Below are 27,240 nucleotides of genomic sequence, written 5' to 3'. Positions count from 1 at the left end.
CACCAGGGATGCCCAACTTTATTGACCGAAGATCGACTTTGGAAACGATTAACCTCCCGACCCAATCGCAAGCGTGCAAGCATACAAACTTGCACACACAGGCAGTGCGCAGCGGGATAGCTGGCCAGCAGCTTGCTGGAGGCTACACTGTCAGAAGTGCATAAAGGACTGCTGATGAATGTTAATTACTGTGTAAGGTTTTAAAATTAAAGATTTAAGTAAAATGTGTACTGCTAGAGTCTTTGTCTCAACATGTAAATTATAAATACTGTTTACATATTTTAAACATGTTGGTACTGACAAAATATGCTACACATACAGCACATTTGACAATAAAGTTGTATCCGATCCAAAAAATCCTTACGCAAAAATTCCTAGGGGGGCGCGGTGGGTGGGGGCAAACCCGACTTCGCGGATTTTCGTCTATCGCGGGTGATCTCGATCCCCATTAACCGCGATAAGTGAGGGATCATTGTACAGGTTTTGAAAAATGAAAGTTTTGGTCTTTAACTAAAAAAGGAAAATCTGTTTCAGTATTTTATTGAAAGTAAGCAATAAATAATACTGTGATAAAAATAGTTTAGAAGTACTCAGACTGTACATTGTTACAGGAACAGACAATACAAAAGGGAAGAGCAGGACAAACAAGAGCAACATGATTTCCACAGGGCACAAATGAGAGAAATTACAAAAAAATGAAAATAGAATTTGTAGTTTAGACTGTACTAAAGTGTTAAAGCTGGTTTCTTCCAATTTGCCATGGAGCTTCATGTGAAACCATTGTGAGAGAGACAAGACCTAAGGGGTAGAAACCGCCCCAACAACTACATAACTTCAGCTTTGATCGTGAAGACACAACATAAATGAGTAAGAATAAATAAAAACAAGAAGACAGAGTCTAGTTAATATAGAATAAGGCTTGATATAAAGTCTTAGTAAAAAGTTTGTAAGAAATGTTTGAGCCTGTCTACTTGCAGCAGGGATTCACAGAGGTTTCAGGTTCAGTGAAATTGGTCCGTCCAAGCAAAGAGTCTTATCTATTCTTCTGTATGTTAAACCTCTTCCTGTGCAGATAGGTCGTCTCCAAAGATGAGGGCTTTTTTTGTGTGGTTGAAGAGACAGGCTAAAAGTTGGTCGGGACGGGAAAGGGAGAAAGGAAAAAAGAGTTCTTGCGAGCAAGGTGAACGAGACAACCTGGAATTTTACTTATACTCGCATTTAAAGTGGCCCTAGCTTTATTTTCCTACTACTGATATATGGCTTTAGTTTTTTTAAATTCAAAACTTTCCATTCGGATGCACACACACGCACGCACACATTCACACATGCAATACTGTGATTCACGTGATATGTGTTGTCAACATCACCTGGCTTGCCAGCAGTTATTTTAATGGTGATGGTCACAGTGTTGAGCAGTTTGCAAAATGGTCTCCAGCAGTTTCTGATATTCACACATTTGCTGACCTACTTAACAGCCGCATTTCCATACAAATAAAAACACAAGTAATATGCAACAAAAAAATTGAGCAGTTAAAAAAAAAGGGGGTTGGTAACGATATACAATTAAATTATATCACAAGTCAATTAAGCATTGATTATATTTCAAATCAACAAGGAAGAAAAATACATCCAATCAAATAAAGATTATAAAAAAGATTAGATAAAATGTCTGTTGGTAGAAATATACAAACTCCAGACAATTGAATCATTCAGTTACATAAATCGGAGAGGTGAAGAGCACAGGAAGGAAATGTAAAAAGTTGAAAGCGATTGAGGCAATAAGATTACACTATATCCTAAAATCATATAACTGTCCCATTGGTTTACATAAATAACAAATGCGGATACATCGACACAGTTTCCTCTTGGGACACTGAGATCGGTGAGTGAGAGCTCTCGCTGTGATGGGATATATTTTTTGTGTCCTTAAAACAAAATCTGTTAGTTCATCATCCTGGTCTTGAAAGCAGGGAATTCCCCTTCGTCTTCAGACCAGCGGTTACCTATAGAAATAATGAGGATAAACTGAGATGGGAAAGAAGGGGGGTGAACAGACACCGGAGGGGAAGCAGAATAGAGGACAGGGGCGGATGGGAGGGAGGGAAACAAAAAGAGGAAAGAGAAAAGGCGTGAAACGTGCGTCGCTCGAGCTGAAAAGATCAATAAAGCTATGCTCTGCTTGTGAAGAGGATCGCTTGCTGAGATGCAAGCCACACCAATTGTGTGCCCGTGTGATGTGATGTGATCTTACCGTTGTGTGAGGTTTGTGTTAACAAGAGTAGGTCCTGACAGTAGCAGTGTCCAGCCTCTGTATAGACTGGCTTCCTGCGTGTGCATGTTGGCAAAACAAAAAAATAAAAATCACATGCAAAGACATGCCGTTAGTCACGGCATCGCAAACTGCACAGCAAACAGGCCATTCAAGATAAATGAAAAGTACAGACTCTTACGAGGCCACAACAACAAGGCATTTTTAGCGCAAAACCATGCACTGACAACTGTCACTTACCTTCCATTGGGCTCCTCTTTGGCTGTGTGGAGGCAGATGAGGCGTTGCTGCTGGTCACCCTGAAATTGGCAGGCAGAGTGTCTGACACACCCAAAGACATCCCCCTCATATCTTTGGGCCTGAACTTCTTTCTCCATGACGGAGCTCGACGGAAGTTCTTGTCGTCATCCTGGAATAAAGACGATTCAAGAGAGAGAGGGGAAAAAAAGTTGGCTTTTTTTCATCCTGTCTGCAGACGTGCTATGTCCATCACCTCTTCCAACCTCCTGTTGGTACCAATGGCCAGCAAGCTGTTGTACTCCCGCTCAAGAGTCGCTCTGGCCTAGAAGGGAAGGAGACGGGCATTAGGAGAGAAAAACTGAAATTACAGGCTACATCTTTTGGTTTCTATATTGATGAGCGTCTTGCATTAGCAAGGCCCACATAAAAACAAAACGCAGCATTATGAGAGGAAGCAGCCACTACAACGTATTGCTGCCACCTGCAGGACTACATATGAAAAATATCACACTTTCAGCATTTTTTTTGTTCCAGTGAGTCAGATGCAGGGCGGGGAGTGGGACTCATTATCAGCCCTGGAGTTTCAGGGCTCAGACCGGCCCACTTTAGGCCATAACGTTTTACTGAGATCCACATGTACTCATCAGTGTGGCAATCTATAATAGCTGATCATTTCCTCCAACAATATTAATTGTATTTGATGAAAAATCAAAATGAAAAATTACAATTAAACGTGCTTAGTTGAACAAGTATGAGAACATAAATAGTTCAAATGGGCAAAAGGACAGGAAGGGACCAAATTATCAGATGCTGTTTTGCTAGCACGGATAAGGCAGCTCAGACTGCACTTCCTGATGGTGTTTGTATTTTCAGACCTATTCACACAACTTCCAGTGCACTACTTAGCAGACAGACGTGAACTTTATGACTGCCGCACAGCGACAGTAAACGGAGATTTTCCCATCATCCTTCGTTGCCGTTAGAAATACCACTTGTGACTGTGTTATGGCCGTTAAATGCGTTACATTCAGGCCTGAGGATTTCGGAAATTCACGGTAACCGTTTTTCGGTTCCGTTGGATTACCCAATGGGAAACCACGGTAACTAATTTTGGGTTCCGTAAACGTTCGTCATGGGAACCCATTTTTCTATTTTGTCTGATATTCATAATCAAGAATTCTGATACTCAAAAGTATAATGTTTCAAGGGTCAATGTTTGAAAACTATGCATTAACAATAAACATTACGTCTGCAGCTGTGTACTCCAGGTTCATTCACAAAGTCAATGGATCAAAATATGTTGTTTAACACACTTATTGTACTTCAATTTAAAATTCACAATTATTGTATTCTATTGAATTTTGAGATATTGCAAGATTCATTTTGTCAAATGTTTATTCAATATCAATGAAATACTATGGCCATCAGAAACACATACAGTACTTCAGTCCCGGCTATATAGTATGGGCCACAACTAAACCCGACACTGGTAACTTGATTATGTGTGTGTACTATTTATGTAAATAAACATATCAATGGCTACTCACCCCCTTTATTAATACAAAAGCATGTAATAGGAATTGAATGATTGAAATCATGTGATGAATCTTAAAAAAATGACCTTATTACAATATAGAGACTTATTGTTGCTGGCTTGACGTCCTCCTCCCAAGACGATGCATGTGTAATCTACTATCAATTTGACCAAAGAATCTACCACACGTTATCGTTAGTTCTACCGACAGTTAACATTAGCATTACTACACCATGTGACAAAGGTTTTATTCCTAAAGTTACCATGTCTACAACCAGTAAATTATAGAATAACCAAAACTGTTTCATAATATTTTTCATAGCGATTAGCGTATAGATCTAATGACCAACTTGCCTCGTAATCGTGCCTCCCGTCGTATCTCGCTCTCGTGTTGTGTGCATACATCACAGGTGAGTTTAGTGATACGCCCTTCGGACGATCCATACGAAAATTTGACTGGCATTCCCATTTCTTAAATGTCGTAATTAGTAGATCTTTATGTGTTTTTTCGCCACCATTTCAAACTGTCATTCGCGCGCTTTCTCCGTTTGCGAACTAAAATAGCAACCCGCATGCGCACATAACATTATCTCTTCCGCTCCCCCACGATCGTTACCGTGAAACCCTCAGGCCTGTACTTTGTGCAGACAGGGCGTACAGTTACAGTTAGGGCTGATCCTGGTACTCGTTTTAGATAAGTATCCGTTACGGATAGTGACATTTTTGATGAGTATGAGCTGTCATCATCTGTACTCGTGCCGAAGCAAAATCGTGATTGGGTAACTACTTATCGATTCACTCTACACGCTCGGTGGTTGGCCAGTCACACACACAGCAACCGCCCCTCCCGAACTGTGCCTCACTTGTACACACGCACGCAGACACAGTGACTGATTATCTCTCTGTGCTTGCTTGGCTTGACTCCAGCTCGAGTCAGTGAGTCACTTAGTTTTCCTTCAGCTGGTAAACTTTGTTCACAATGTAGGCAGCGCATTTAACAAGACAGAGCTGTAAACGGCTCGTGTTGCCTCGGTCACTCCCTGTGTGTGCGCTTCATCTTCTTGCTTCTAATGTGGCCGGTGATATGAAGTCAGTTGGAAAAACAAATACAGTGAACAAGGCAGACAGATTATTCTGCCCACTCGGAGTACCGATACGGGTACAGATAATTTAGATGGGCGAACAGATAGAAATAGCGCTGTACTCTTATCGTTTGTTGCTTGTAGTTGTGTATTCAATTATTCTTAGATTTGATCATGAATTGTTATCCCTTGGTGACACACAAGGACGTGCAGTCAGTGTTATACATCATATAATGGCCTGCATGTGTGTGTTAGTATATTTGTACAACAAGGTGAAAGGTGGATTCACGTATCGTGGAGTAGTGGCCCAGAGCACCGTACAGTGTACAGTAGCTCCGCCCAGTGGGAAATCTCCAGAATGTAAAGATTAATCACTCCTGGCCTGGTCACATACATATGTACATAATTCTAATGACTATGGGTATTTTTTTTTCCAACAGTTTGTTTTGGAAATGTGTTATTCTGTTGTTGGTTTCAAGGTCTGGGTAGTACAGTGTTGGTGTACGACTATACCTGAGTGCTCTGTGTGGGAATCTGCAGCAGTAGTGCCAGGGTGTTGTGATCGAAGGTTTCATCCAGGGAGAGCAGTGCGCCATGGACACCACTCTCATAGAGGTTGGCACTGTACTCTTTCAGCCCAATAGCCTGAACCCAATTGATCAAACGCTCATTGCTCCACACCAGCACATCTGAAATCAGAAATTGGCAACTTACCATGCACTTTCTTTTTGCACAATTCTGTCACCATGGTGACTTTCAAATGCATACTTATTTTGACTGCTTTTGTTACCATTAAATTCCAGCTGAGACTCTTCCCTTCTCCTCTCCAGTTCTTTCCGGTCATAGTTGAGCCTCCTCAAACACATTACTCCACACTGAAAACTGTTTCTATTGAATAGAAATTGACCGTTGTTGATGAGTTATTTGCAGCAATTTGCTTTACCGACGAGTATAGCATGTCATATTATGATTAGAAAACGGAGAGGCTGCTCCTCTCCATTGTGTATTACCTGTGGAAGCTGTCAACCATTTTCAGCTGTCCGCGGAGGTCTTTCTTGGTAAGGTGATCAAGCATGCGGGCGTCTACCAGAGACTCCATGAAATATGAGCGGTACTGTGGCAGACCCAAGCTGGGAAGCCACTCATTACCAATCCATTCATGATTCATATCTCCGTACGCCAGTGTCTAGGGGGGAAGAAATATATATATATATATATATATATGAAAATCTTCTTAGACAATCATCAGGAAACATACAAATTAAGAAACACTACAAACACACAATTATATAAAAGGGTCATTTTATAGGATATAGTGGCATCACTTATTTAAAATAATAGTGAAAATGTATTACATGAAATGTTTTCTCTCTCTCTCTTTTTTTAAACAGACGGTAACTACGAGCCAACCGATATGGGTTTTTTGAGAATGCCGAATTTTTGGCAGAAAGACCCAACACGCACATGCGCACGCACACATGCACAACCCATCTCCTCTTTTGCGTTTAAACATTCTAAATTGAAAAATGGAAAACAAGCCTTTATCAGATTTTCTATTATGTGTTCATCAAACAAGTCAGGAAAAAAAATACACCCGTTTTTGTTTGTTTCCCTTGACCCGGAAGACGTTCTTCTGCAACAACCTTTGTCGTTCACTTTGCATGGATGGAAGATAATTATTAGATTATTTTTAGAACAGGCCCGCGGGCTACACATGTAGTCCATGGGGGCTACTTGGTGCCCGCGAGTACTACGTGAGAGACTCTTGGTTGAGTATTGCAATTTTGGTTTTGATATTACATCGTTCCAGACTTAGTTGTTGAGCATAAGATAAGTGAAAGGGTGACATGCATATGTTCAAACCTGGGCCCAGCTACTTTCGTCGTCCTCCTGGTGTTAGCATGGTTAGTGAGCATGGCGACGAGAAAAGAAAGGCTGGGTTAGTGAGACTGCAGCGCTGGGTTAGAAGAGCTGGAAGTCAAGTTTTAATGTCAAGGAAGATGACAAAACTCATTCTGAGCAGAGACACACATTACACCACAATCCGAAAAGTCAGCATAAATCCATTCCAAGCAAACTTTGACAAGACATCTTGAACAAGACATTGTTCTAAGTAGCTCACAATGTTTAGTTTTTTTTTTTTTTGTCCATGTACAGTGGCTAATCACAACGAAGCCAGAACATTCTTATCAATTTGCAAACATAGATATTTGGCCAACTTTGGCCAACATGGAACAGGCCCAATAGTCACCAAAGTTGTGAGAAACAAACCAGTGTTCAGCCAGTCTGGAAAAACTAACCGTGGGCGGTGTAGCTGCCAAACTTTCCATTTCTTCATGTGTGACCCAAACGTTTCCTGTGGTCTGATCATTTGACACCCCCAATCACAAGTGAGTGAAGTGTGCAGAGAAGGGACAGTGGTGCAGGACAGAAGAGAAAAAGATCAGGAAGCGTTGGTTGTTACAATAAAAAGTAAATGCTTAAAATGTTAATAATCTGTGTGCGTACCATGCTCAGTGGGATTAAGAAATGTTAGAGAGTGTGTTATTTTTGTATGAGACAAATACCGTTCTGGAGGTGGGAGGGGCAGAAGGACTGGTGAGCGACATGATTTCCTGGATGGCAAGACGAAGTTTCAGACGATGTAATGGGTTGCTGATGCCAATCTCCCGCTGGATTTCGGTGTCAGAAAGTGCTGACATGATGGCTCCGCTCTTTACGTTTGCACGACAGGCGGCGACATACCAGGCCGGCATGCCCACCCACAGCTGGGCAAAGGATAAGAGACAGGAAAGATTCATCACATAACAAAAAAACAACAACAACGTTATATGATAATAGTTAATTGTTCTAATATGTTTTCAGATCAATGCAGTACCTCCAGCCAAACGACAACGGTTGGTCCATCCCATTGGGCAAAAGGCAGGCCTTGCCTGCGCGCCTCATCTAACAGCTCGTGCCTGACACAAGAAATGTTACTTAAAACAAGATTTAATTTGAGCTAAATTGAACTAAACCCAATCTAAGCACACAAACCTATCCCAACAAAAGACATTCCTTATCATAGCAGGCAAAAACAAAGAGAGACACGCAGTGCAAGAAAACAAGACATTCTTATCTGTAAAAACATGAAAAAACACAGATGCCTTTGAAGACCAGAAGTGTGTCAAAATCTCCAAAGCCCTTTCAAAGCCATGACTATGCAGGTTCAAACAGAAGAGCATTTAGTGAAGCATGTGAAAGCTAATTGGTAGCCAAACCATTTCTCTTAAAATAGAAAAGAGGCACAGCCTGTATCAAGAGAAGTATTAAGGACCTTTACAATCAGTGTAAAAATATATTACATTCAATCCATATACAGTTCTGGTTCATTATTAAGGAGCTATGTAACTAAAAGACAATCCCTGTCAAGTTTTCAGAAAGCTGGAAGGCATATGTCAGGGCCCTGACAGGGAATTCATTAACTGGTGTGGACACGCCATGTAATCAATGCTAAATGTGTAGATGACCACCAGAAAGCGCAGTCCCTCGCACATGCACACAAAAGGTCAACAAAACTAGGAAAAAGATTGTTTCAATAATGGTTTTCTCCAAGACATGTTCAGGCACTGACTGATTATGCATTCTGCCACATGTTTGTATAGAAAAGTATTTAGTAACCATTTCCCCTCTGTGCAAAACGTCATGCTTTTGGAGCTAAATACTGTCGCCAAAATCAGCACAAAGATTCACGTTAGGTAAAGAGTAGTATGGGAAAGTGATCAGACATTCGGGAGAACCGCAGCCATGAAGACCCAAGTGTAGGAAGAAAAAGCAATCGTGAATCAACTTACCCTGTCTTTGGACTACACAGAGAATGAGAAGAGGATGATAAAAAAGGGGGAATTGGCAACACAAACATACAAAAAAATAACATGAATTGATACTAAAGTACCTAAAGCTATGCCACATTGAAATTAAATCTATGACAAAACAAAAAAAAAAGTGAAAAGAAAACGTGGGGGGAGGTGACTGCAATGGAAAAGCTTATGTGGAATGGAAATAATATAATAATAATCAACTGATGATGGGAGTGAGCAGGAGGAGCCAGGTGGGCAGGCAGTGTGTGCGTACATGAAACAGCATTGGAATGTAGCAGGAGCGCAAATCCAAAGGTTTTACAACGAACACTATTTTATGTGTGAAATGAGTGGAGTACAGTCTTTCAACAATCGAGTGACACCTACTTCTTCTGTAGTTTTCTGTTCTTTTCTGCAGGGCCCCCCAGGGTGCCCATTCCTAAGCCATCCTTAGGTGAGCTCTCCGCTTCAGGAGTTCCAGCTAAGAACAAAATCACAATGTTCAATGCTGCTGAAAGACCTTCCACATTGCTTAATTCTATCCTCTAGTGTGGTTTGTTTAACGCAATGAAAATGTAAAATTAAAATATTTATGAACTCTGCCATCGGCTGGTGACCAGTCCAAGATGTCCCATGTCTTTTGCCCAAAGATGCAAAATGGATGGATGGACCGTGGAGGTAAATAGCCTACACACCCCCTGTTCAAAAGCAAGGTTTTTGGAATAGATAAAAAGAACTGCATGTTTGAAAAAATGATAAATGCACTCCAATACTGTGTTGTCACCATGGAATAAAAGGTGAGCGTGCACCAGCAGCCTCTACGAGATGGGTCTTACTGAGGATATATTCAAGGCTTAGCAGGAATACATACTTAATAAACTGCACTGGGATGACTTTCAGCATGTACATACATAAATTAGCCGCTTGACTGGCCCTATTACCTGTGTGAAACACTAAAAAAGGCTGTGCCTGTCAGTCGCGGCTCAGGGTTTACGGAGGCTTGTCATTATTCATTTTTTTGGTCTCAACTCAACATTATTTAGAAAGTGGTTTCACAACAATTGCAGCTGCCCCCAAGAGCTGTACACAAAACAAAATGTGTTGTGCTTTGCACAGCATTTACATTCAAATTTTGATTTAATTGACCTTTTATTTACCTCAATAATGCCGAGTAGCTTCTCATATCATTCTCGCTCATTTGTTGGAGACATACTAATCTCAGATCATGACTACTGTTGAGGTGTCCTTGACTTGAGAATTGACCCCTCCCCTAAACTCCAAGAGGAGAAGCGAACCTTTCACTCCAACATCCCTCCTTGCATGCGTGCATGTCTGTTCTCTGGTTCTTTGTGTAATGTACAAAATAAATTCACAGTAGTGTGCAGCTGTATTTCCTCCTGAGAGATTACAATAAGTATGTATTTGAGTGCTTGAGACGCACTACCAAATGCCCTGCACGTCATGTGCTGTACAGAATGAGCACTGTTCACATCTGGTTTATATATTCCAAATTCATATGACGGCCAGTATTGTACGGGGGAAAAAAACTGCTGCGATATAAACCAAAGCAGGAATTTTAAAACTGTGATCCGCACTACTCCCTCACCTTGACTGGGAGAGTCCTTTCCAGGAATGCTAGGCCGGCCCTTCTCCTTCTTCCCAAAAAGGCGTCCAATGGAAGACTTAATGCTCTTCTTCTTGGCTGCCTTGTTGAGAGAGTCCTGGCTGCTGTTACTGCTGCTGGGGTTGCTACCCTGCCCATCTTGCACACCAAGACTGGAAATGAATTTTAAAAAAAAAGGTTACCAAGCATTCAGGGATCAATGCCACAAGATTTCCTCCTTTCATGTCAAACTATATGTATAAAATATGTTTTAAGTGACAAGAAGAAAGCTGACCCTCGAATGTCTCTTATGTCCTCGTGGCTGGCAGCATGACCTGCTTCCCTGTTTAGGCGCATCGAGCGTGGAGTGGTGGGGGGTGATGTCTCACACTGGATAGTGGGTTTGTCGTCCTGAGCAGGCTGTATAAACAGCAGAAGAAATGAATGAGATCCAGCACTCAAATTTCACCGTTCAGGCCAGAAATAAAATTAAAGGATTTGTACTGAGGCTGTGAAACAGAATGCCATACAAAATCATAACCTTTACACCAACACTTAAAAGTGGAATAAAAATATGACTATGTTGCATTTTCCTTTGACATTTCTACTCCATTCAGACAAAAAAAAAAGACTCATGATAGACAACAATTACACTCTTGAATTACCTCTAAACAAGAGAAGTGACTACAGTATTTTCTTGATGACGGTTGTGTTGAGGACAACCGACTGGATCACAAATTCGTACAGTGGACCTCCACTATTTGCAGGGAATAGGGACCGAGTGAGATCATAAATAAATATGTCGAAGTGGCGCTTGCCGAAAAGTGATTGCATAGACTATATTAATTTAAAAAAAAGATCTAAAACAAATTATGTTCCCAAAACCTTTTTCGCAACACATAAACCAAAAATTCTGATCATGATGAAGAATTACTGTGTAGCGGGCAGTCCGGTGTAAAACAACATTTGACTGCAAAACAGAGTGTAGGCGTTAACATCGATGGTGCAGATGCTCCTGGGGTGGCTTGGTGGGAAACACTACTGCTTAGTAGGTTGAGATTGCATAGAATGGCTCGGGGTCTCACAAAGTGGCTGTTATAGAAAGGTATTTATTGCAGCTTCGCTCAGCTGTTGTTACAGATCACCACTGGTTGTGATGCCATGTTTAATCCTAGTTTGGCAAAATTATTATGAATCAAATCGGCTGCAGCAGACATGGGCACTGACCTCTCTCTACTTGAAGCCTCTCACGTAACACAACTCATTCAATTTTTTTTTTTTTTTTTTAAGATTAGATGAGCAAGTCGGGGGCCGGGAATGGGCGGACTGAGCGTGGGTAATTGGCAAAACCCTCCAATGCAAAAAGTTTAGTTGAAAGCCAGCATTAACCCTTTGTTGTCTTAATTAATGACCACCCACCGCAAAGAAGAAAATCCAAAACAAAAACTAGCAGGGGTCCACTGTACATCACTGCAGAGGAATGAGAGAAACTAAAGCTAAACAGTTTGGTTCCAGAGGGGAGTGAGGCAGTGCAGTGGGCTTATAGTTTTACCTTCCTGCGGTGCTTGCGCAGGTCACTAGGCTGAAGCATGGTAAATTAAAAAAAAAAGAAAAGACAGGAGAAAAGCAGTTAGTGAGAAGCAAGACAGAACACCAGTGAAATCAAGCCATGCGCAAACACCCCAAGCGGAACACATGAGTAGCTACTGTTTGTGTTGAATAACCAAACTAACGCCAAGAGGAGAGTCAATGACTGATATTATGAATAAAATAGTAAAATCACATGTTCCTGAAGCGGTCAGGCACACAACACAAGTGAATAAAGAATGGTAACACAACAAACAACCAAGCTGGAAGTTGCAGAAAGTCAGAGCATTTGGATAGGTGCAGCCAAGCTCAAAAACCCTTCTGAGCAGGCAAGCAAATGTTTGGGTGGGTCAAAAAAAAAAAACATGGTTAGCTAGCTGGCTTGCTGCTATACGTGTCACTGCACCACATGGTCAAAGTGTTATTACATATGTACAGGCCAGAGAAGTTGAGTCTTTTTTCCATTATTCGCCTTGAAAGTAGGCTGCACGCTCCCCCTCCCTCCCGCATTCCATAGAGGCCTGGCATGAGCAGAACAAATAAACCATCGGCCTGCCACATTTCTGTGGAAGTGTGTTTTGCCCCAAGAGCAAAATACAGAATCATTCATTTCCTTCTCTCTACTCGACATTGTGAGGTCAGGGCATGGAAGAGATTAGTGAGCTATAAAAGGGAAACAGGAAGCGAAAATTGAGGGGTGAGCAGAAAAGTAAATCTAATCAGCCAAAATGTTGCTTTCTATGATGTCCCTTGTTTTAGATAAAGGGTATTCAAAACAGCTTCAGTGGTGAGTTAACTGTACCGAAATGACAAGCGCTCTGTATAACAGCGCTGGTAATTATTCCTGAGGTATTTCGAAAGCAACTTAACTACAACAAACACACCTCATCTTTTTTTCCTCTATGTATTTACAAATTCAATTTCAAGGAGTTGAGACATTGCGTTGAACATCAATAAAAAATTATTTGCAAATGATATTCTTTTATCCACCCACCCGTTCGCAAGGAGCTTCATTCACAAGCAAAGATGGGGTGAGGTTTACCTCTTTGTGAACAACTCCGTGAGAAAATAGTCAAACAGTTTCAGGGCAAAGTTCCTCAACCTACAATTGCAAAGAATTTCGGGATCCCATCATAAACGGGCCATAATATACAACAAGCAAGAATGGAGAAACTTACACCTACAAAGCTTCAACAATTAGTGCCCTCAGCTACCAAACGTTTATTGAATGTTTTTAAAAGAAAAGGCGATGTAGCAGATGATCCTCTCCCAGTTTTTTGGAACAAGTTGCAAGTTTATCGTATGAACATTTCATCTATTTTATTTGTAGTTTATTCGATTAAATATACTGTAGGTTGAACATGAATCATTGTACTCTGTTTTTATTCCAACTCCATTGGAAGTGGGTCCGTATAATTTTCTTCCCTCTAAGTAATGAACTGAAAGAGATGGTTAAAAAAAGGAACCCCAAAACTGACTAAGACTCAGGAGTGACTTTTTTCAGCTTTTATAGTCTTGTGCAATTTTTTAAATTTATGTGTGGATTAGGCTTTGCCATTATCTTTTATACTGCCCATAAATGCCAGCATTTTTTTATGCCTTTTTTGCCGCATCGCTGTTTGCTGTAAACAGCACTGGCGACATGGTGGGGTGAAATCGAGCTGGCAATTGTCCGCCTTGGGAAGTAATCTCGGATGCGGTACGATGCCTGTAATGACACGACATGGATGTTCACTTTACACCTAACTAACTTCTCCTGCTGTGCTGTACTGAAAGCAACTGCTGCTGTCCAAACACTGCCTTTTGTGTCAAACAATAAGCACGCACTAACATCACGTTCAATTATCTGATTGCAGGATGCCATGTTGCTGTGTCAAAACACACAGTAGCAATATTCTGCACTGATGAGTGGGGAAAAAAAGCAAAAGTAGGTAATTATGACGATTATTCATCAATGTTTTCTAGATATTTACATAAATGCATAAAAAATCAAAAGAAGTAACAAAAATACATTTAGGTCCTAATTTGCTAATTCATCAGGAAAACAAGAGGAAACAATTGGTAGCCCTCAAGTTATATGAGGACTCGACAATTCTTGCAGCTTATTGATTCCTGAAAAATCTGACTACCACAACCAAACTGGAAACCAATACGGCAGACCCCAATTTAAAAAAAAAAAAGAAAACAACTCGGACGATAGCCAGACTGCACCTGTCATAGAGTGGAAGTATGGAAATGTAAAGAGATTTGCAAGTACCTGAAAATATGGTACATAGCTACAGACTTGAGTATGTGGAATGAAGTCAGTTGCTCCAAAAGGTAGGTAAATTACTGTTGGCTGGTAGAGGGAGCTCTGGATGATGTAGGGATCAACACAATAATGCTATAGTTTGGGGGGGCAGTCACATGTAGACATGGTTATACGCTTGCATACACACAACAAGTAAGTGCACTTGTAGGAGTAATGAAGGGACACCTTGGAACAGTACAAAAAAAAGGTTGACAATACTAAACAGATAAATGAAGCATTGCACGCACACATATAATAAAGAAACCATGAGCAATCTGGCAAAACTGTTTAAACTGGATTCAAATTGAACTTTGTATATGCCATTTGAAATTAGCACATTTAAAACAAGAAAGAAATGAATAATGAAAATAACACAATGGTCGCTATTCAGCCATCGATCACATTTTGCACAAAATTGACAACAATTAACAAATTCAGAGACATGAGATGAGCCCAAATGTTCATGAAGATGCCATGGGTTTGTGAAGCTCAGGGTGCTTGGAGCCTTGAACATGGCGTGACAGTGAAACAATAAGCCGGCGGCTGCTTGATTCTGACAGTAGAGGTAACAACACAGTTTTAAATTGGTGTTGAGTGGATTAACACTGAAAAAAAAAAAACAACGTAATTTTCGGCACAGTACGCTACATCACTACTTTATGGGGTGCAAGCGTCTTCCACTAAATTGCCATGAACACTCTGTGCGTGTTAAAGCCTCTGCAGGTAATTTCGCTGAACATAGCTTGCGGCCTGTGTCTCATCGCTAAACAGAGATGATTTGTAAACATAAAATGTGATTATTGTTGGAAATTTGAGTGAAAAATGAAGAAGAGCATGCGAGTGTGACAGTCGCCTCTGGATTGTTTAATTGTATTTTATTTAAAAAATAATAATAAAAAATGAAGTCCTCATGTCCACTGCAGGCAGGCCGGAGCGGCATTATTCGAGTAATGGATGGAATAATCGATTCTCAAAAGATTAGTTTGTGGCAGCCCTAACAGACATTTATTATAGAGCTGTCAGTTTAGTGCGTTTTTATTGGCATTAATTTAAATGAATTTTAACGGGATAAATGTTTTTCTCGCGAGATTAACGCGGCACACGTCACAGCGGATGTTACGTTGCTCTATAAATAAACCAGAAACAAAACAACAAGCCCGCTGCATAGGTCCACGCACGTTTGTTTTGCCAGCCACGGCAGTGCAAGACACCGAAAACGGATACTTCCAAAGAGTTTATGGAGGGAAAGTTTACTTTTAAAAAGTTGCCAGATTGCTCCACTGACAAGACCAAAGTTACCTGTATCATACAGGTATACGATGTATGCCACTGACGCGATTGTTACTTGTTTGGAACTATTTTGTGTGGAAGATTACAGTGTTGCGTGTCCATATAAATAGAGCGGGTGGAGCTTCTCTGTGTTCGTCTGACAGTGACGGTGAAGTTCAGCGGTGCAGTGGTAGCGACCTAGTGAAAATAAAACGTCTCCAGTGTTGTCATCGAACCAAGTATAGTCATCCGAAATGATGTCTACACAAAACCGTAGAGAGACTTCCGCGCAAGAAGGACCAACACAATCAACATAGCCTGACAGCTGTGTTCAAAGCAAATTTGAGAAAAACAAAGTATGCAGCCATGGCTTAAATCCACTAAAGGCTGAGTACTAGTTTACCTTAGATGTGCACTTTATAATGTTATATTGCTCTGTTTTGATTCCATAAAAAAGGCTGTTAAAGCAGCTGTTGTGTGACAAAATATATTTTTCACTGTTGTTGATGGACAGTAATATTGTGTGAGAGATTATGTGTGAATAACTGCTCCAAGTGAAAAATGTTCATGTAAAATTGAAAATCGAAATTGTTATTTCAGTAAATATTTGCATTTTGCACATAGAAAACTGATTCATGATTCCATGTTGATGAGAGCAGTAAAATGGCGAAAAATAGGACAAAAAAATATGAAAGGAAATTCAGAAACGATCAAAAATGCATGAGTAAACACGATTAATTTTTAGTGAATTTGAGTTAATTATGACAGTTGCATTTTACCTAAACCTAGTTACCTAATCATCTGAAAAAGTTTGTTAGTTCAGCACACCATTTCACATCCGTCAATCATTTTCATGTTCTTTTACTTCATTGATAAAAAAAAACACATTTCAAGCCACCATGACAGAAGAAACAATGCGATTTTGTTTATTACCTGCTAAAACTTTGAGAGATATGTTGTGAAAAAGGACCAATCCTGGCTACTGTATTTGCCAGACGCCGTGCATGGAATAAAATGATGTGCGCTGAAAATATTGATAAACTCTGAATTGATAAATGTGATAAATAATGGTGGGTAATTGTGATTTTGGTTGAATCCCACAGCTGTTAAATCAGAGAGGTTCATGTGTAAATAAACAAACAAACAAACAAATAAAATGAAGTCTTACCAGGGTCATGACACCCATCCGGTCTAATTCTCTGTGGGGGCTGTGAGGAATACGTCTTGGTGTTGAGTGTCCAGAGCCTGGAGGAGAGCTGCCAATAGGAGAGCCTGCACACAGTGAAGGCGGCAAGGAGCTCATTGAGCGGAAACGTCCTCCAAGGCTGTCGCCGCTTCCCACCCTGCACTCAATTTCCTCAGCCCGGATGGCTGTGTTTTCCTTCTCTTCTTGAATTATTCTAAAGGAATAAAGAAGGCAATAAAATGATTGTGAATCACACTCAAACAAAACAATTTGTGGCATTTTTTTCTGCCTTGGCTGTAGTACCTAATTTCATTGTTGATGGCATCAAGCTGCTCCTGCAGCATTAAGGCCAGAGTCTGTGCATCTGCCTGACCACTAGGGGACAGAAGGTCAACAGAGCTGAAGATAGTCTCTCGATCCTCCTCCAGGTCTGAGGCATCCATATCACTCTCAAAAGCCTGGGCCACATTAGCAAGCACATTGGCCTGTTGGACGCGCTCCCACTCCTGCTCATTAAGAGTCTGAACCTGAGTTGAATAAACATAAGTATTGGAAAACAAGAATGACAGGGGAGATTAAACAGTCACCTGTGTATTTCATTCGTCATTAGTAAATAACAGCCAAATTGACGTCACTGTTTATTTTGCTCCTTCATGGTGACTTACATGACGCTGATATCCAAAGGTGGACGCAAACAGAAAGACAAAGCAGATTTTAAAAACCAACATCAACAGTTGAATGAATCACACATGATAGAAGGGACAAAGAAACAGAAGTAGGATAAAACCCAAAACAAAAAAAAATATCACTGTTAACAAAGTACCACTAATATTTCAGAAAAAAATCTGTTTTAAAGAGCCTGGAAAGTCATTTTTGAGATGGCATAGCAATATGAAGTGTGGACTCCCAGCGATATGAACTATGCGAGCCTGGAGTAAAGAGAAGATTGATTTAATGGCCGGTGAGCTGCTTCTACATTTTTAAAATGAGCTCTGCAATTTTATCCACTGGTACACATGAAATTATAAATTTGGTCATGTAACGATGTTTGTATTGCATATACTTGACAGCACACAGACATGCATCGCAACTCTCACGAACACTGAAGTCAATTTCTCATGTGTGCCGAGCAGCGGTTGCTTATGTCTCTCTCTCTCTCTCTCTCATCTACGGCAAACTTCAAAGGAGGAATGTGGTTGGTTGATTTGAGTTTTACATGCAACTCAAGCGTGCCATAGTCACATGACTATCGTCCTAATTTTGATATAAATATCACGAATGTTCATGTCTTGATGATGATATGATCATGCCAAAATGCCCATCCCTCATATTGAGTGCCGTCATTTCATCAGTAGCTATCTACCATTACTCAGTAATAACAACTTTGGCCCATTTCGTCTGCTAAAATATGAATTCCCGAAGTGTCATGTATTTTAGTGTTATTTGGGTTGCAGTGTCTCGTGGAACCAAGGCTAGTTCGCTTCCAGACCATCGGCAAGACTGTCCAATTCGCCACTGCCGAGCTCTGTGCGTTGGTCCACGTAAGAGGCGCTTCAGGGAAAGTTCACCATTTCTTAAACACAGTGGCACACATTATTCAGATTGGGGTCCACACTTCAGACATACCGTATGCATACCTGTCAACTTTTCGGAGCGCCAACCTGTATAAACTACCAAAAAAAATCCTTATAAAGAGCAAAAAATCCTTATAACATACCAAAGCATTTTATATGTCAAAATAACGGCAGAAAAAACCCCACAAAATTTTCAATGATATTTATTGTAGATCTCCATAATACAATGTCTGGTTAATGTCTAATTATCATTCTACTTAGTGGCATTACTGTGTTCAGAGTTGTATTCCTGCGTTACTTTTGGGTTGGTGGAAAAAAAAAAATGGAAATTTTCAGAATCCGTATGATTTGTGCGATACGGCCATATACGTAAGATTCACCTCAAAATCCGTATGAACTATGGCTAAACCGTATGAGTTGACAGGTATGCGTATGTGATCACAGAGCTTTGAGCACATACAGCGAGATGCGTGTGAATCGAGTGGACCGTGTTCCCAGTCTATTTAGTCTCATTTTTTCAGCCTTTTGAAGCCTGATTTCATATACTTGGCAAGTTAGCAGTCTTGTTAACAGACTCTTCTCTTTGGTGTATCGAATTTATAAATCTACATTACTTTACAGCAGGGGTGCCCATTACGTCGATCCTGATCGACCGGTAGATCTAGGACTCGTCCCAATTAGATCCGAAAGGTGGAGAGGAGGAAAAAAAAAAACACATTTGTGTGTCTTTGTACATGCTAGTAATATATTTTTTGTGTTAACATACACTGCACCCTAATCATCCTATCAATCTCATTTTCCCCCCAAAAATATTTTAAAAATAAAATAAAATAAAGCAGGTAAATCTTGAACCTATGGTGGCGCGTGACCTACGTCAGCGGAAGTTGTTTGCGTTCAGCAGTCTGCAATTGCAGCTTATGATCAGAGCTGTTGCGCTATATCTTTGATCGTCATTATTCTCATTCAGAGTTTGCTTCGTGTACAATTCACCGACGGCACGGGCAAAGAATAGGAATCTAGAGGGCTGAGGGAAGCACTTTAAAACAGTACGTGTGAGCTACGATAGTCTACAGGCTGCAAAAGTGCATCGCTTGCTTCCGTGTTTGGCTTCTCATCATGGTGCGTGCGTGGGCGCGGTAAGGGGCAATCCCGGGAGGTTGGTTGAACGAAAAGTAGATCTTCGGTCCAAAATGTTTGGGCACCCCTGCTTTACAGGGTCTTTAAATGCATCTAATTTAACAAGGGGCGACTGTCACATTCAACATGTGATCCATTATATATTAAATCAATATCATGTGAGCGTATGCATTTCTACACTAAAGTAATTAAATAAGACAGCTCACCTTGGATGGTTCATCTCTAAGCGCTGCTACTCTTCCTTTTTGGGGCCGCCTCAATACAAGAGCGCTGCCGTAGTGGTCTGAGTTACTGTCCATCATAGAGGAAGCAGACACTGGATACCTGAAGTCTGGGGTACTTCCCAGCTGTGATCGACTAGCAAAACCCACCGAACAAAACAATCAGTAAGAATATCATTGTGTTTGTGCACATTTAATGTATACTTAGACACTCCACATATCACAGAGATCACAGATGGAGGTTAAACACAAACCACTTACCCATGTAATAATGAGTTGCTTCTGCTCCTACCCTGTTCATTCTCGGCCCTCAATGTTTCAATCTGAATCAATAGCTGCTCCTATAAGACAGGATGTTTCAATTTTAAGACAGAGAAACCTTATACCTTTAAAGACGCACTTGATTCACCTTTTCATGGTGAGAATCCTCAATCAGTTTCTTGGTGTGCTCCAGTTCCCTTATGAGGGCATTCTGAAGAGAGAGAAACAAAGCCCCGACCACACTGAGCAGTGAACAATTGCGAGTGTTTTTGAAGGCAGTGAATGTTACGTTCTCGTCAGGGTTATTTCAAGGCCGCAAACATTTGCCAAAACTGTCGCCAGACATTTACCTGTATTTTCTTGTTGCAAGAGAGTTTTGAACAGGTTCAAAATTTCCTTGCGACAAGGGGAAAAAAAATTTGCGAACATCTGCGACCTTGAACAAACCCTGACAAACTCCGACGAGAACCACAACATTTGCTGCTTTCGCAAATATTCGCAATTGTTCGCTGCTCAGCGGAATAGGGGCTCAAGACAGAGTAACTGATGTGCACCATGACTTGTCACAAACAATGAGTAATAAGGGCGCAGCACTTTAGGGACAGTAGTGATAGGAGCAGCAATTATTCTGACTAGTGAATCCTTAGTTGGCTGTACCACCCAGGATTTGGTCCCACACTTTTTTTTAGGAAGATACAGCATGACGATATCTGGCATATTGTAGTTTCAAATGATGAAAATATTAACAGTGACTCATGATATATTTGCAAAATATTACGCTGTGACAAGAACTCTGTTTGCAATAAGCAGTGGCTGACATAGGACTTTGCAATAGTCTTACAGAGAGAGATTTGTTGTTTATTTAAGATTTAACACCCCAACCACTAGACTGAAAGATGCAGACCGATTTGATTAGGTATTGCAAGTGGATGACAAGCATGCAGTCTCTGTTGCCAAAATGTGAAACGGGGCCGTGAGCACCTCAGTGAATGGAAGTGAGATGAATGGGAAGCCGTCCTTTATGAAGCAAATTGTGCTGGTTAATTTAGATGGCTGTTAACGTGAAAAAGTACCGTACACATTCAGACTTGGATATTTATTTATTTTAGACAGAAAGGATTTAACCTGATGCGTGTCACAGATGGGATTTCTCCACCTTGGGTGCGCAGTCTGACAGACAGACAGAGGCGCTTCTAAGCGCCTTAGCTTCATTTTCTCTCCCCAAGTATCATGAGAAGCATTAAAAAAAATTACACTCGCGCTGGTGCAACAGGATGACTAAATGAGTATTCACAACACAAATGAATGAGTACTACCTTGTCCTCCAGAGCAGACATCCTCTCTTTAAGGTGAAGCTGGAGTCTCTCGTTGGACTCAGACAGGAGCTTGTCCACTGTCTCAGAGAGACGCTTGTTGTGCTCCTCATTCATCTTCTCTCTTTGCCTTGCCTGACAACAAAATCAAAAATGCAAATGTAATGTTGATCAATTCCAGTGGACATAGGTCCTATTTAATAATTATGGACTTCCCATCTTGCCCATTTCTTACCCTGAGCAATTCCTGATTCTTCTCCTCCAACTGGGCCTCCAGCTGCTTCAATCTCTCTTCCACATTACCATGGCGTTCCTCTGCCTGAGCAAGACAGACAAAAAAAACAAATGCATTTATTATTCATAGTGCTGGTACTTTGCTTGTCCAGTGGCTTTCCATATTCAATTCTCTCCAAATTAATGTCTCTACAGCTAGGCTATGTTCTCCCTCCCAGTCATCCTTGAGAGGGTTGAGGGACAAAGCCGAAATCCTTCAGAAGGATGAAGCCACCTAATTCCATAGACAAAGATGTAGCATGTAGTATATTTGTACACAAACAACAGCTACCAGCAGTCACAATGCACAAGTTTGGAACAAGTCAAAGGTAACTAAAACACCAAAATCAGATCTATCATTTCATCACGAAATAAGACGACAGACATCTATCTGTATAAGAGGTATTGGCGAGATCAAGGCATCTGTGGTGACACATTTAAATTGCTTTTGATTATCATTTGGTATGGCAGGCTCTTCCAGTTTTTTTTTTGTTTTTTTTTTTTGTCAGTGGGAAGGGTCTTGTCGGGTCTATTTGTAAACCAATTGGCACTTCCTGTTTGTGTTAGCAAAGATTGTGTGTTTGAGGAAAAGAGTGGCAATACCAGCCACAGAGCACTTAAGTGCATAAACACAGACCTGTCACCACGGTTGGGCCATAGGAGACTGTGCCTGCCCACCAAGATGCTTGTGCCCCACGTTTGTGGTGCGGATTTCTAAAAATAAACTTCAATATTATTATTTTTAATTATAGGAGCTATTTTTGTGTTGTGAAATAATGTTGAGTTGCTTATCACTAAGCCAGGGGTGTCAAACTCATTTTTTGTCGCGGGCCACATTGTAGTTCCGATTTCTCTTGGAGGGCTGTTATGAATTGTGGGAAACCATATAAATGTTTCATCCCCTCCACATATTACATACAGAACGCACAACAAATTAATGAATAACTAGTTTTAAAAACAGAAGTCAAGAAAAATTACTCTTAATGTGGAAATATGACAATTTGATATTTTGGTTCAGACTTTAGCAAGCATCATGGAACTTGACATGCTTGTTTTGCTTTCGCGGGCCACATAAAATGATGTGGCGGGCCAGATCTGGACCGCGGGCCTCGACTTTGACACCTGTGCAGTAAGCCATTAAAAATTAAGAATCAGTGGTGTAATTTTTGATTGATGGCGAGTCTTACCTGCAACAGCCAATCAGGGTCATACTAAAAATAATCTTGAGTATGCAGGCAGAGTTCTGCACATTTTTCAAATGAAGCAATTTTATGCCATGTCGGGAGAGATGTCTGGAAAATACTGTATGTATGTACTGTATTTGTAAATAACGAGAGCCGAGGACACTGCAGGAAGCTGGTACTTGGAGCAGCAGATCTAAAAGTCAATAGAAGCGTGAAAAAGCGTACGTTGCTCAACTTAAAACACCAATCACTTGACACCAAAATATATGTGGATAGCTCTACTTATACCCACATCAACCTACAAAAATATCAACGTTTCCTCGATATTTTGTATTTTATGGACGAAGCGCTTCTCTTATTAAGTGACAGAAGCGCTGTTGTAAGCGTCTCTACGGACAGGAAAATGCTATCGCCGTGATGGCATTTTCCGATCCGATCATGCTGATATACTTTCAGAGGTTGTTGTGAGCGTAAGGGGAGATGTCAACATATATTTTGGTGATCATTGATCACAGTTTCACATTAGCTGACATATAGTATCCGACATTATACGTTTAGACTGTCTTAGCACGTTACACTACGGCAAGTGAGGAGGATTCTATTACATTAGTGTCAACAACGAAAGAGCCATCTGAACTTGGGCTGGGCAATATGTCTCTCGTATTGAAATCAAGACATGAACATTCAGTTTATTAATATCAAAATGAGGACAATATCAGTCAGGTGACCTTGCCACGCTTGTGTTGCATGTAAAACTCAGTTCAACCAACCACATTCTTCCTTCCAAGTTTGCCATTGATGCGCAGTTAAAACCAGCTGATGACAATCTTGCGGAGGGCGAGAGTGCGGAGGGACACACGCATCCGCTGCTGCCGAGCCAAAGACACTCAAGGAATCCACTTACATGTTCGCTGTCAAGTATATACGGATGGTACACATATGTTTTAGAACACTCTGTGACCATATTTATAACTTCCAAGTTACCAGTAGAAAAAATGGCAGAGCTGCTTGTAAAAAGTGAAAATACAGCCCGCACCTCTTCGACCCATTCAATTCCTGCGAGGCACTATCCTATTTCGTTCGCAACCCATGTCTTTATTGACTGCCACCATTACTTTATATTTTCATAAAAATTCAAACAATGTAACATTGTATTGACACCCTCATATCACTGGGAGTCGACACATCACATCGCCATGTAATGCATCAATGCATCAATGCATCCACAACAATTGTCATGTGCGGGGGTGAGTGGTTAACTTTTTTTTAATTTCAAGCCACACAACACATCTATGCACATTCCGAACCGCTTACACTTACTACGGTTGTGCATGGACAAATTGGTACAGAACAATACACACATTGATGCAGTTAACACAAGTGCGCACGCAAACACAACAAACACTTCTGCTATCGCATAAAAATTATTTACCATTATAGGACAGTTGCAGTACAATGTAAATGTAATCATTTTTAATTTATTGCTGACTTTATTAAGGTTTATGGCTGTCAGTAAGTTTAGAAAAAAAATTAAAAAAAATACACTTTCTGGATCCTGTTGGATTGATATTTTGTTTTTTTCTTTTGAAAAAATGTTTCGTTTTCACTGAACAAATGGTTAGAGTATATCTTTATTGTATCATTGAGATATCTGATAGTAATTTTAGCCATATTGCACAGCTCTAATTTCAACCCATTCCAAATAAGAAAGCGTGGGGGGCGGCAAACCCTTTGGACATCTAAACTGAAGATCAATTTTCTTTTCCATTTTTCTTTTTAACATCTGCTGCAGAGACCTGTTGAAATGGGTTGCCTATTCGAAGCATATATGTGATGTGTCTATTGTGTTCGCCATAAAATCGGGAAATAATATTTGTGAAATTGAGTTGGAGTGATATATTGCACAATGGTTTGGTATTAATACAGTGAGTTCTTGCGTTGACACACTCAATAAGGTGTTTATGTAAATGTATTGTAAATAAATATTTAATATAAAACTTGCCAGCGGTTGTCGCAAAGGGTGCCATAAGACTATTGACTGGGAGTGCTTTGCGAATATATCCAAATATATGGTGCAAAGTAAGTGCTGTGTAGGATATTAACTCATTCAGTACCAGCCAATTCTAGACCAAGTCTGAAAAGACGTTTAAAAACGTCTTTGGGAGTGAATGAGTTAATAATGATTGCCCCCCATGCATTTCAAGTGCTCCTCTTAAGGCTGGGCTCTGGCAACGGGTCTGACTACAGACAAGGGTAAATTAGGGCTACAACCCCAGCTAAATAAGACCGTTTTAAAATATGATCTGTTTCCTCATCGAACCAAGGCCTTCTTTGCAAGAGAATACAAAGCCTATTTGATATTCATTTAAATTTTGTGATATACAGTATATGTTGCCATGAAAAAGTATTTGCCTTCTTCTCAAATTCAATGTTTTGTTTTACATAGTTCAGTCACTTCAATGTTTAAGATCAAACAAATGAAACAAAGATAAAGATGACCCAAGTAAACATTAAAAAAGGTTGGAACCTAAAAAAAAAATAAAGTATGGATCACATAAAATCATGTTTTTAAATGGTAAATGTATTTATTCAACTATTCAAAGCTACCTGGACTGTGTGAAAAAGTACTTGCCCTTTCAACTTGATAACTGGTCGGGCCATCTTCAGCAGGAACAACTGAAATCAAGCGTTTGTCTATAACTGACAATGAGTCTTTCAGAGCCGCATGGAGATATTTTGGCCCACCCTTTAATGCAGAATTGTTTTTTTGTTGCTGCAAGGGAGGAGGGCAAGTAATTTTTTTTTTTACACAGGGCGACCCAGCTTTTAATATCCCCCCCCCCAAATCACCATTTAAAAACTGCATTTTATGTTTACTTGGATAATCTTTGTCTGATATTTAGATGTATTTGATTTTAATCATTCAAGGGGTGAAGAATGTGAGAAAGGCAAATACTTTTTCACAGTACCATAATCCAAGAGGTTAGTTATGTACAGTCAAACCTCGGTTTGGTACAGTATATATACAGGTACAGTATAGGAAGTAAGTGATAAAGGTAAAGGCATGAAGACCACAAAAAAGTTGAGCACAACCTGATGAAATAGTTGCAAATTCAACACAGAATTACACTTTCGGTTCATTACTTTCAAAACCTCAATGGCCGAGTTGAATTAGAATTAAATCTCTCAAAATTAGGGATACCTACATGGAATACATCGAAAAAAAGGGTGACATACCCAACTAACACAATCTTTTTTTCTGGATCTCCTCTGGGTATCAACCATGTGACTCCAGCACATAACAGAGATACTGTATTGTATTACATAAAAGATAAAACAGATACCACACTTAAAAATCTGATGACCTTAAATGTGAATAACACTGCATAATTAGGAAATATTGGGAGCCAAAACTAATGCTTAAATGATGCAGGCTGCCTGTTTAGTTACGCAAACACTTTCCGGGATACAGCTTGTAACTATAAATGGACATAAAGAGGCCAACGATCTCCAAACAAGTCTCCAGTATTTAGACCACAAAACAATGGTTGCCCCTCTACATACCACAGACAGTTTCCACCTTAACTCATATCTTTCTGAGCAAAAAATGAAATAGAGAGGCTTTGAAAGTTTAGCAGTAGAACTGCACAGCAAAAATTTAAGTATTCATGCAGTAAATAAAAAGTGAAATTCCCAGTGACGGGCAGATAGCAATACCTTTGTGAGGGCTGCTACTCTTTGTGCTAGCTCAGCCTCCACCTCTGGCAGAGTTTCTGCTTTGCGGATAGTCTGCTGCAGCTTCTGCTCAGCTAGTTCCAGTTTCTCTTGAAGCTGCCGGTTTCTGTCCTCAGTCTGTGTAAGAAGGAAAGCGTCATTGATAAGATGTTGAAGACCCTTCTATGGTAAATCCAGGCCAGTAACTCTTATTGTAACCATCAAGCAAAAACAAATGACACCCAAGGTTCGAAATAAACACACCCACCCACACACATATATATACTGTGTGTATATATATATATAAAACAGACACACGCGCGCGCGCGCACACACACACACACACACACACACACACACACACACACACACACACACACACACACACACACAATGAACCCCTATTAGAGGTACCCAGTTTACGTTTTCACCCCTATAACGTTCACGTTTCAAAAGTCCCGATTTCACGTAATGAATTTTCCATTTGTCGATTTTGCTTACAACGAACACCTTTGTAATGTAAACTTCAGTACAACGACCAGATTTATCCCCACAAAATAGTGAAAAGGCCTTCGTTACAACGATCCGTGGGAAGCCAACTGCCACCGTGACCTTGCTTATGAACAAAATGTACAGTGCGGGACTCCGTGCCGTTGCTTAGCAA

At 40.4% G+C, this 27,240-nt stretch overlaps 1 protein-coding gene across 10 annotated transcripts in view; it reads right to left on the bottom strand.

The window, feature by feature from the left end:
* Positions 1-524: 524 nt before the first annotated feature.
* Positions 525-27,240, bottom strand: part of ppfia1 (PTPRF interacting protein alpha 1) — a 57,053-nt gene continuing 30,337 nt past the window's right edge. Inside the window, exons 9-32 of one of the 10 annotated variants that reach the window (XM_086106241.1) lie at positions 26,580-26,714; positions 21,641-21,724; positions 21,409-21,540; positions 20,241-20,303; positions 20,093-20,172; positions 19,817-19,967; positions 17,203-17,426; positions 16,882-17,113; positions 12,120-12,149; positions 10,863-10,987; positions 10,571-10,740; positions 9,352-9,445; positions 8,959-8,970; positions 8,004-8,085; positions 7,693-7,893; positions 7,426-7,488; positions 6,989-7,015; positions 6,136-6,311; positions 5,916-6,013; positions 5,639-5,814; positions 2,763-2,831; positions 2,510-2,678; positions 2,252-2,325; positions 525-2,025 (exon numbers count right to left, since the gene is read on the bottom strand). In XM_086106241.1, coding sequence (XP_085962367.1) covers positions 2,270-2,325; positions 2,510-2,678; positions 2,763-2,831; positions 5,639-5,814; positions 5,916-6,013; positions 6,136-6,311; positions 6,989-7,015; positions 7,426-7,488; positions 7,693-7,893; positions 8,004-8,085; positions 8,959-8,970; positions 9,352-9,445; positions 10,571-10,740; positions 10,863-10,987; positions 12,120-12,149; positions 16,882-17,113; positions 17,203-17,426; positions 19,817-19,967; positions 20,093-20,172; positions 20,241-20,303; positions 21,409-21,540; positions 21,641-21,724; positions 26,580-26,714 — 2,649 coding nt within the window. In that variant the 3' untranslated portion in view covers positions 525-2,025; positions 2,252-2,269. The remainder of the gene's footprint in view (positions 2,026-2,251; positions 2,326-2,509; positions 2,679-2,762; positions 2,832-5,638; positions 5,815-5,915; positions 6,014-6,135; positions 6,312-6,988; positions 7,016-7,425; positions 7,489-7,692; positions 7,894-8,003; positions 8,086-8,958; positions 8,971-9,351; positions 9,446-10,570; positions 10,741-10,862; positions 10,988-12,119; positions 12,150-16,881; positions 17,114-17,202; positions 17,427-19,816; positions 19,968-20,092; positions 20,173-20,240; positions 20,304-21,408; positions 21,541-21,640; positions 21,725-26,579; positions 26,715-27,240) is intronic. The other 9 variants (XM_086106242.1, XM_086106239.1, XM_086106244.1 and 6 more) reach the window with 9 other exon arrangements.

Source organism: Hippocampus guttulatus, chromosome 3 (genome assembly GCF_054856545.1).
Source record: "Hippocampus guttulatus isolate MCC_2025c chromosome 3, RoL_Hgut_1.0, whole genome shotgun sequence".
Classification (NCBI taxonomy): Eukaryota; Metazoa; Chordata; class Actinopteri; order Syngnathiformes; family Syngnathidae; genus Hippocampus; species Hippocampus guttulatus.
The sequence above is the reverse complement of the archived record's forward strand: the minus strand, read 5'-3'. Positions and strand labels throughout refer to the sequence as shown.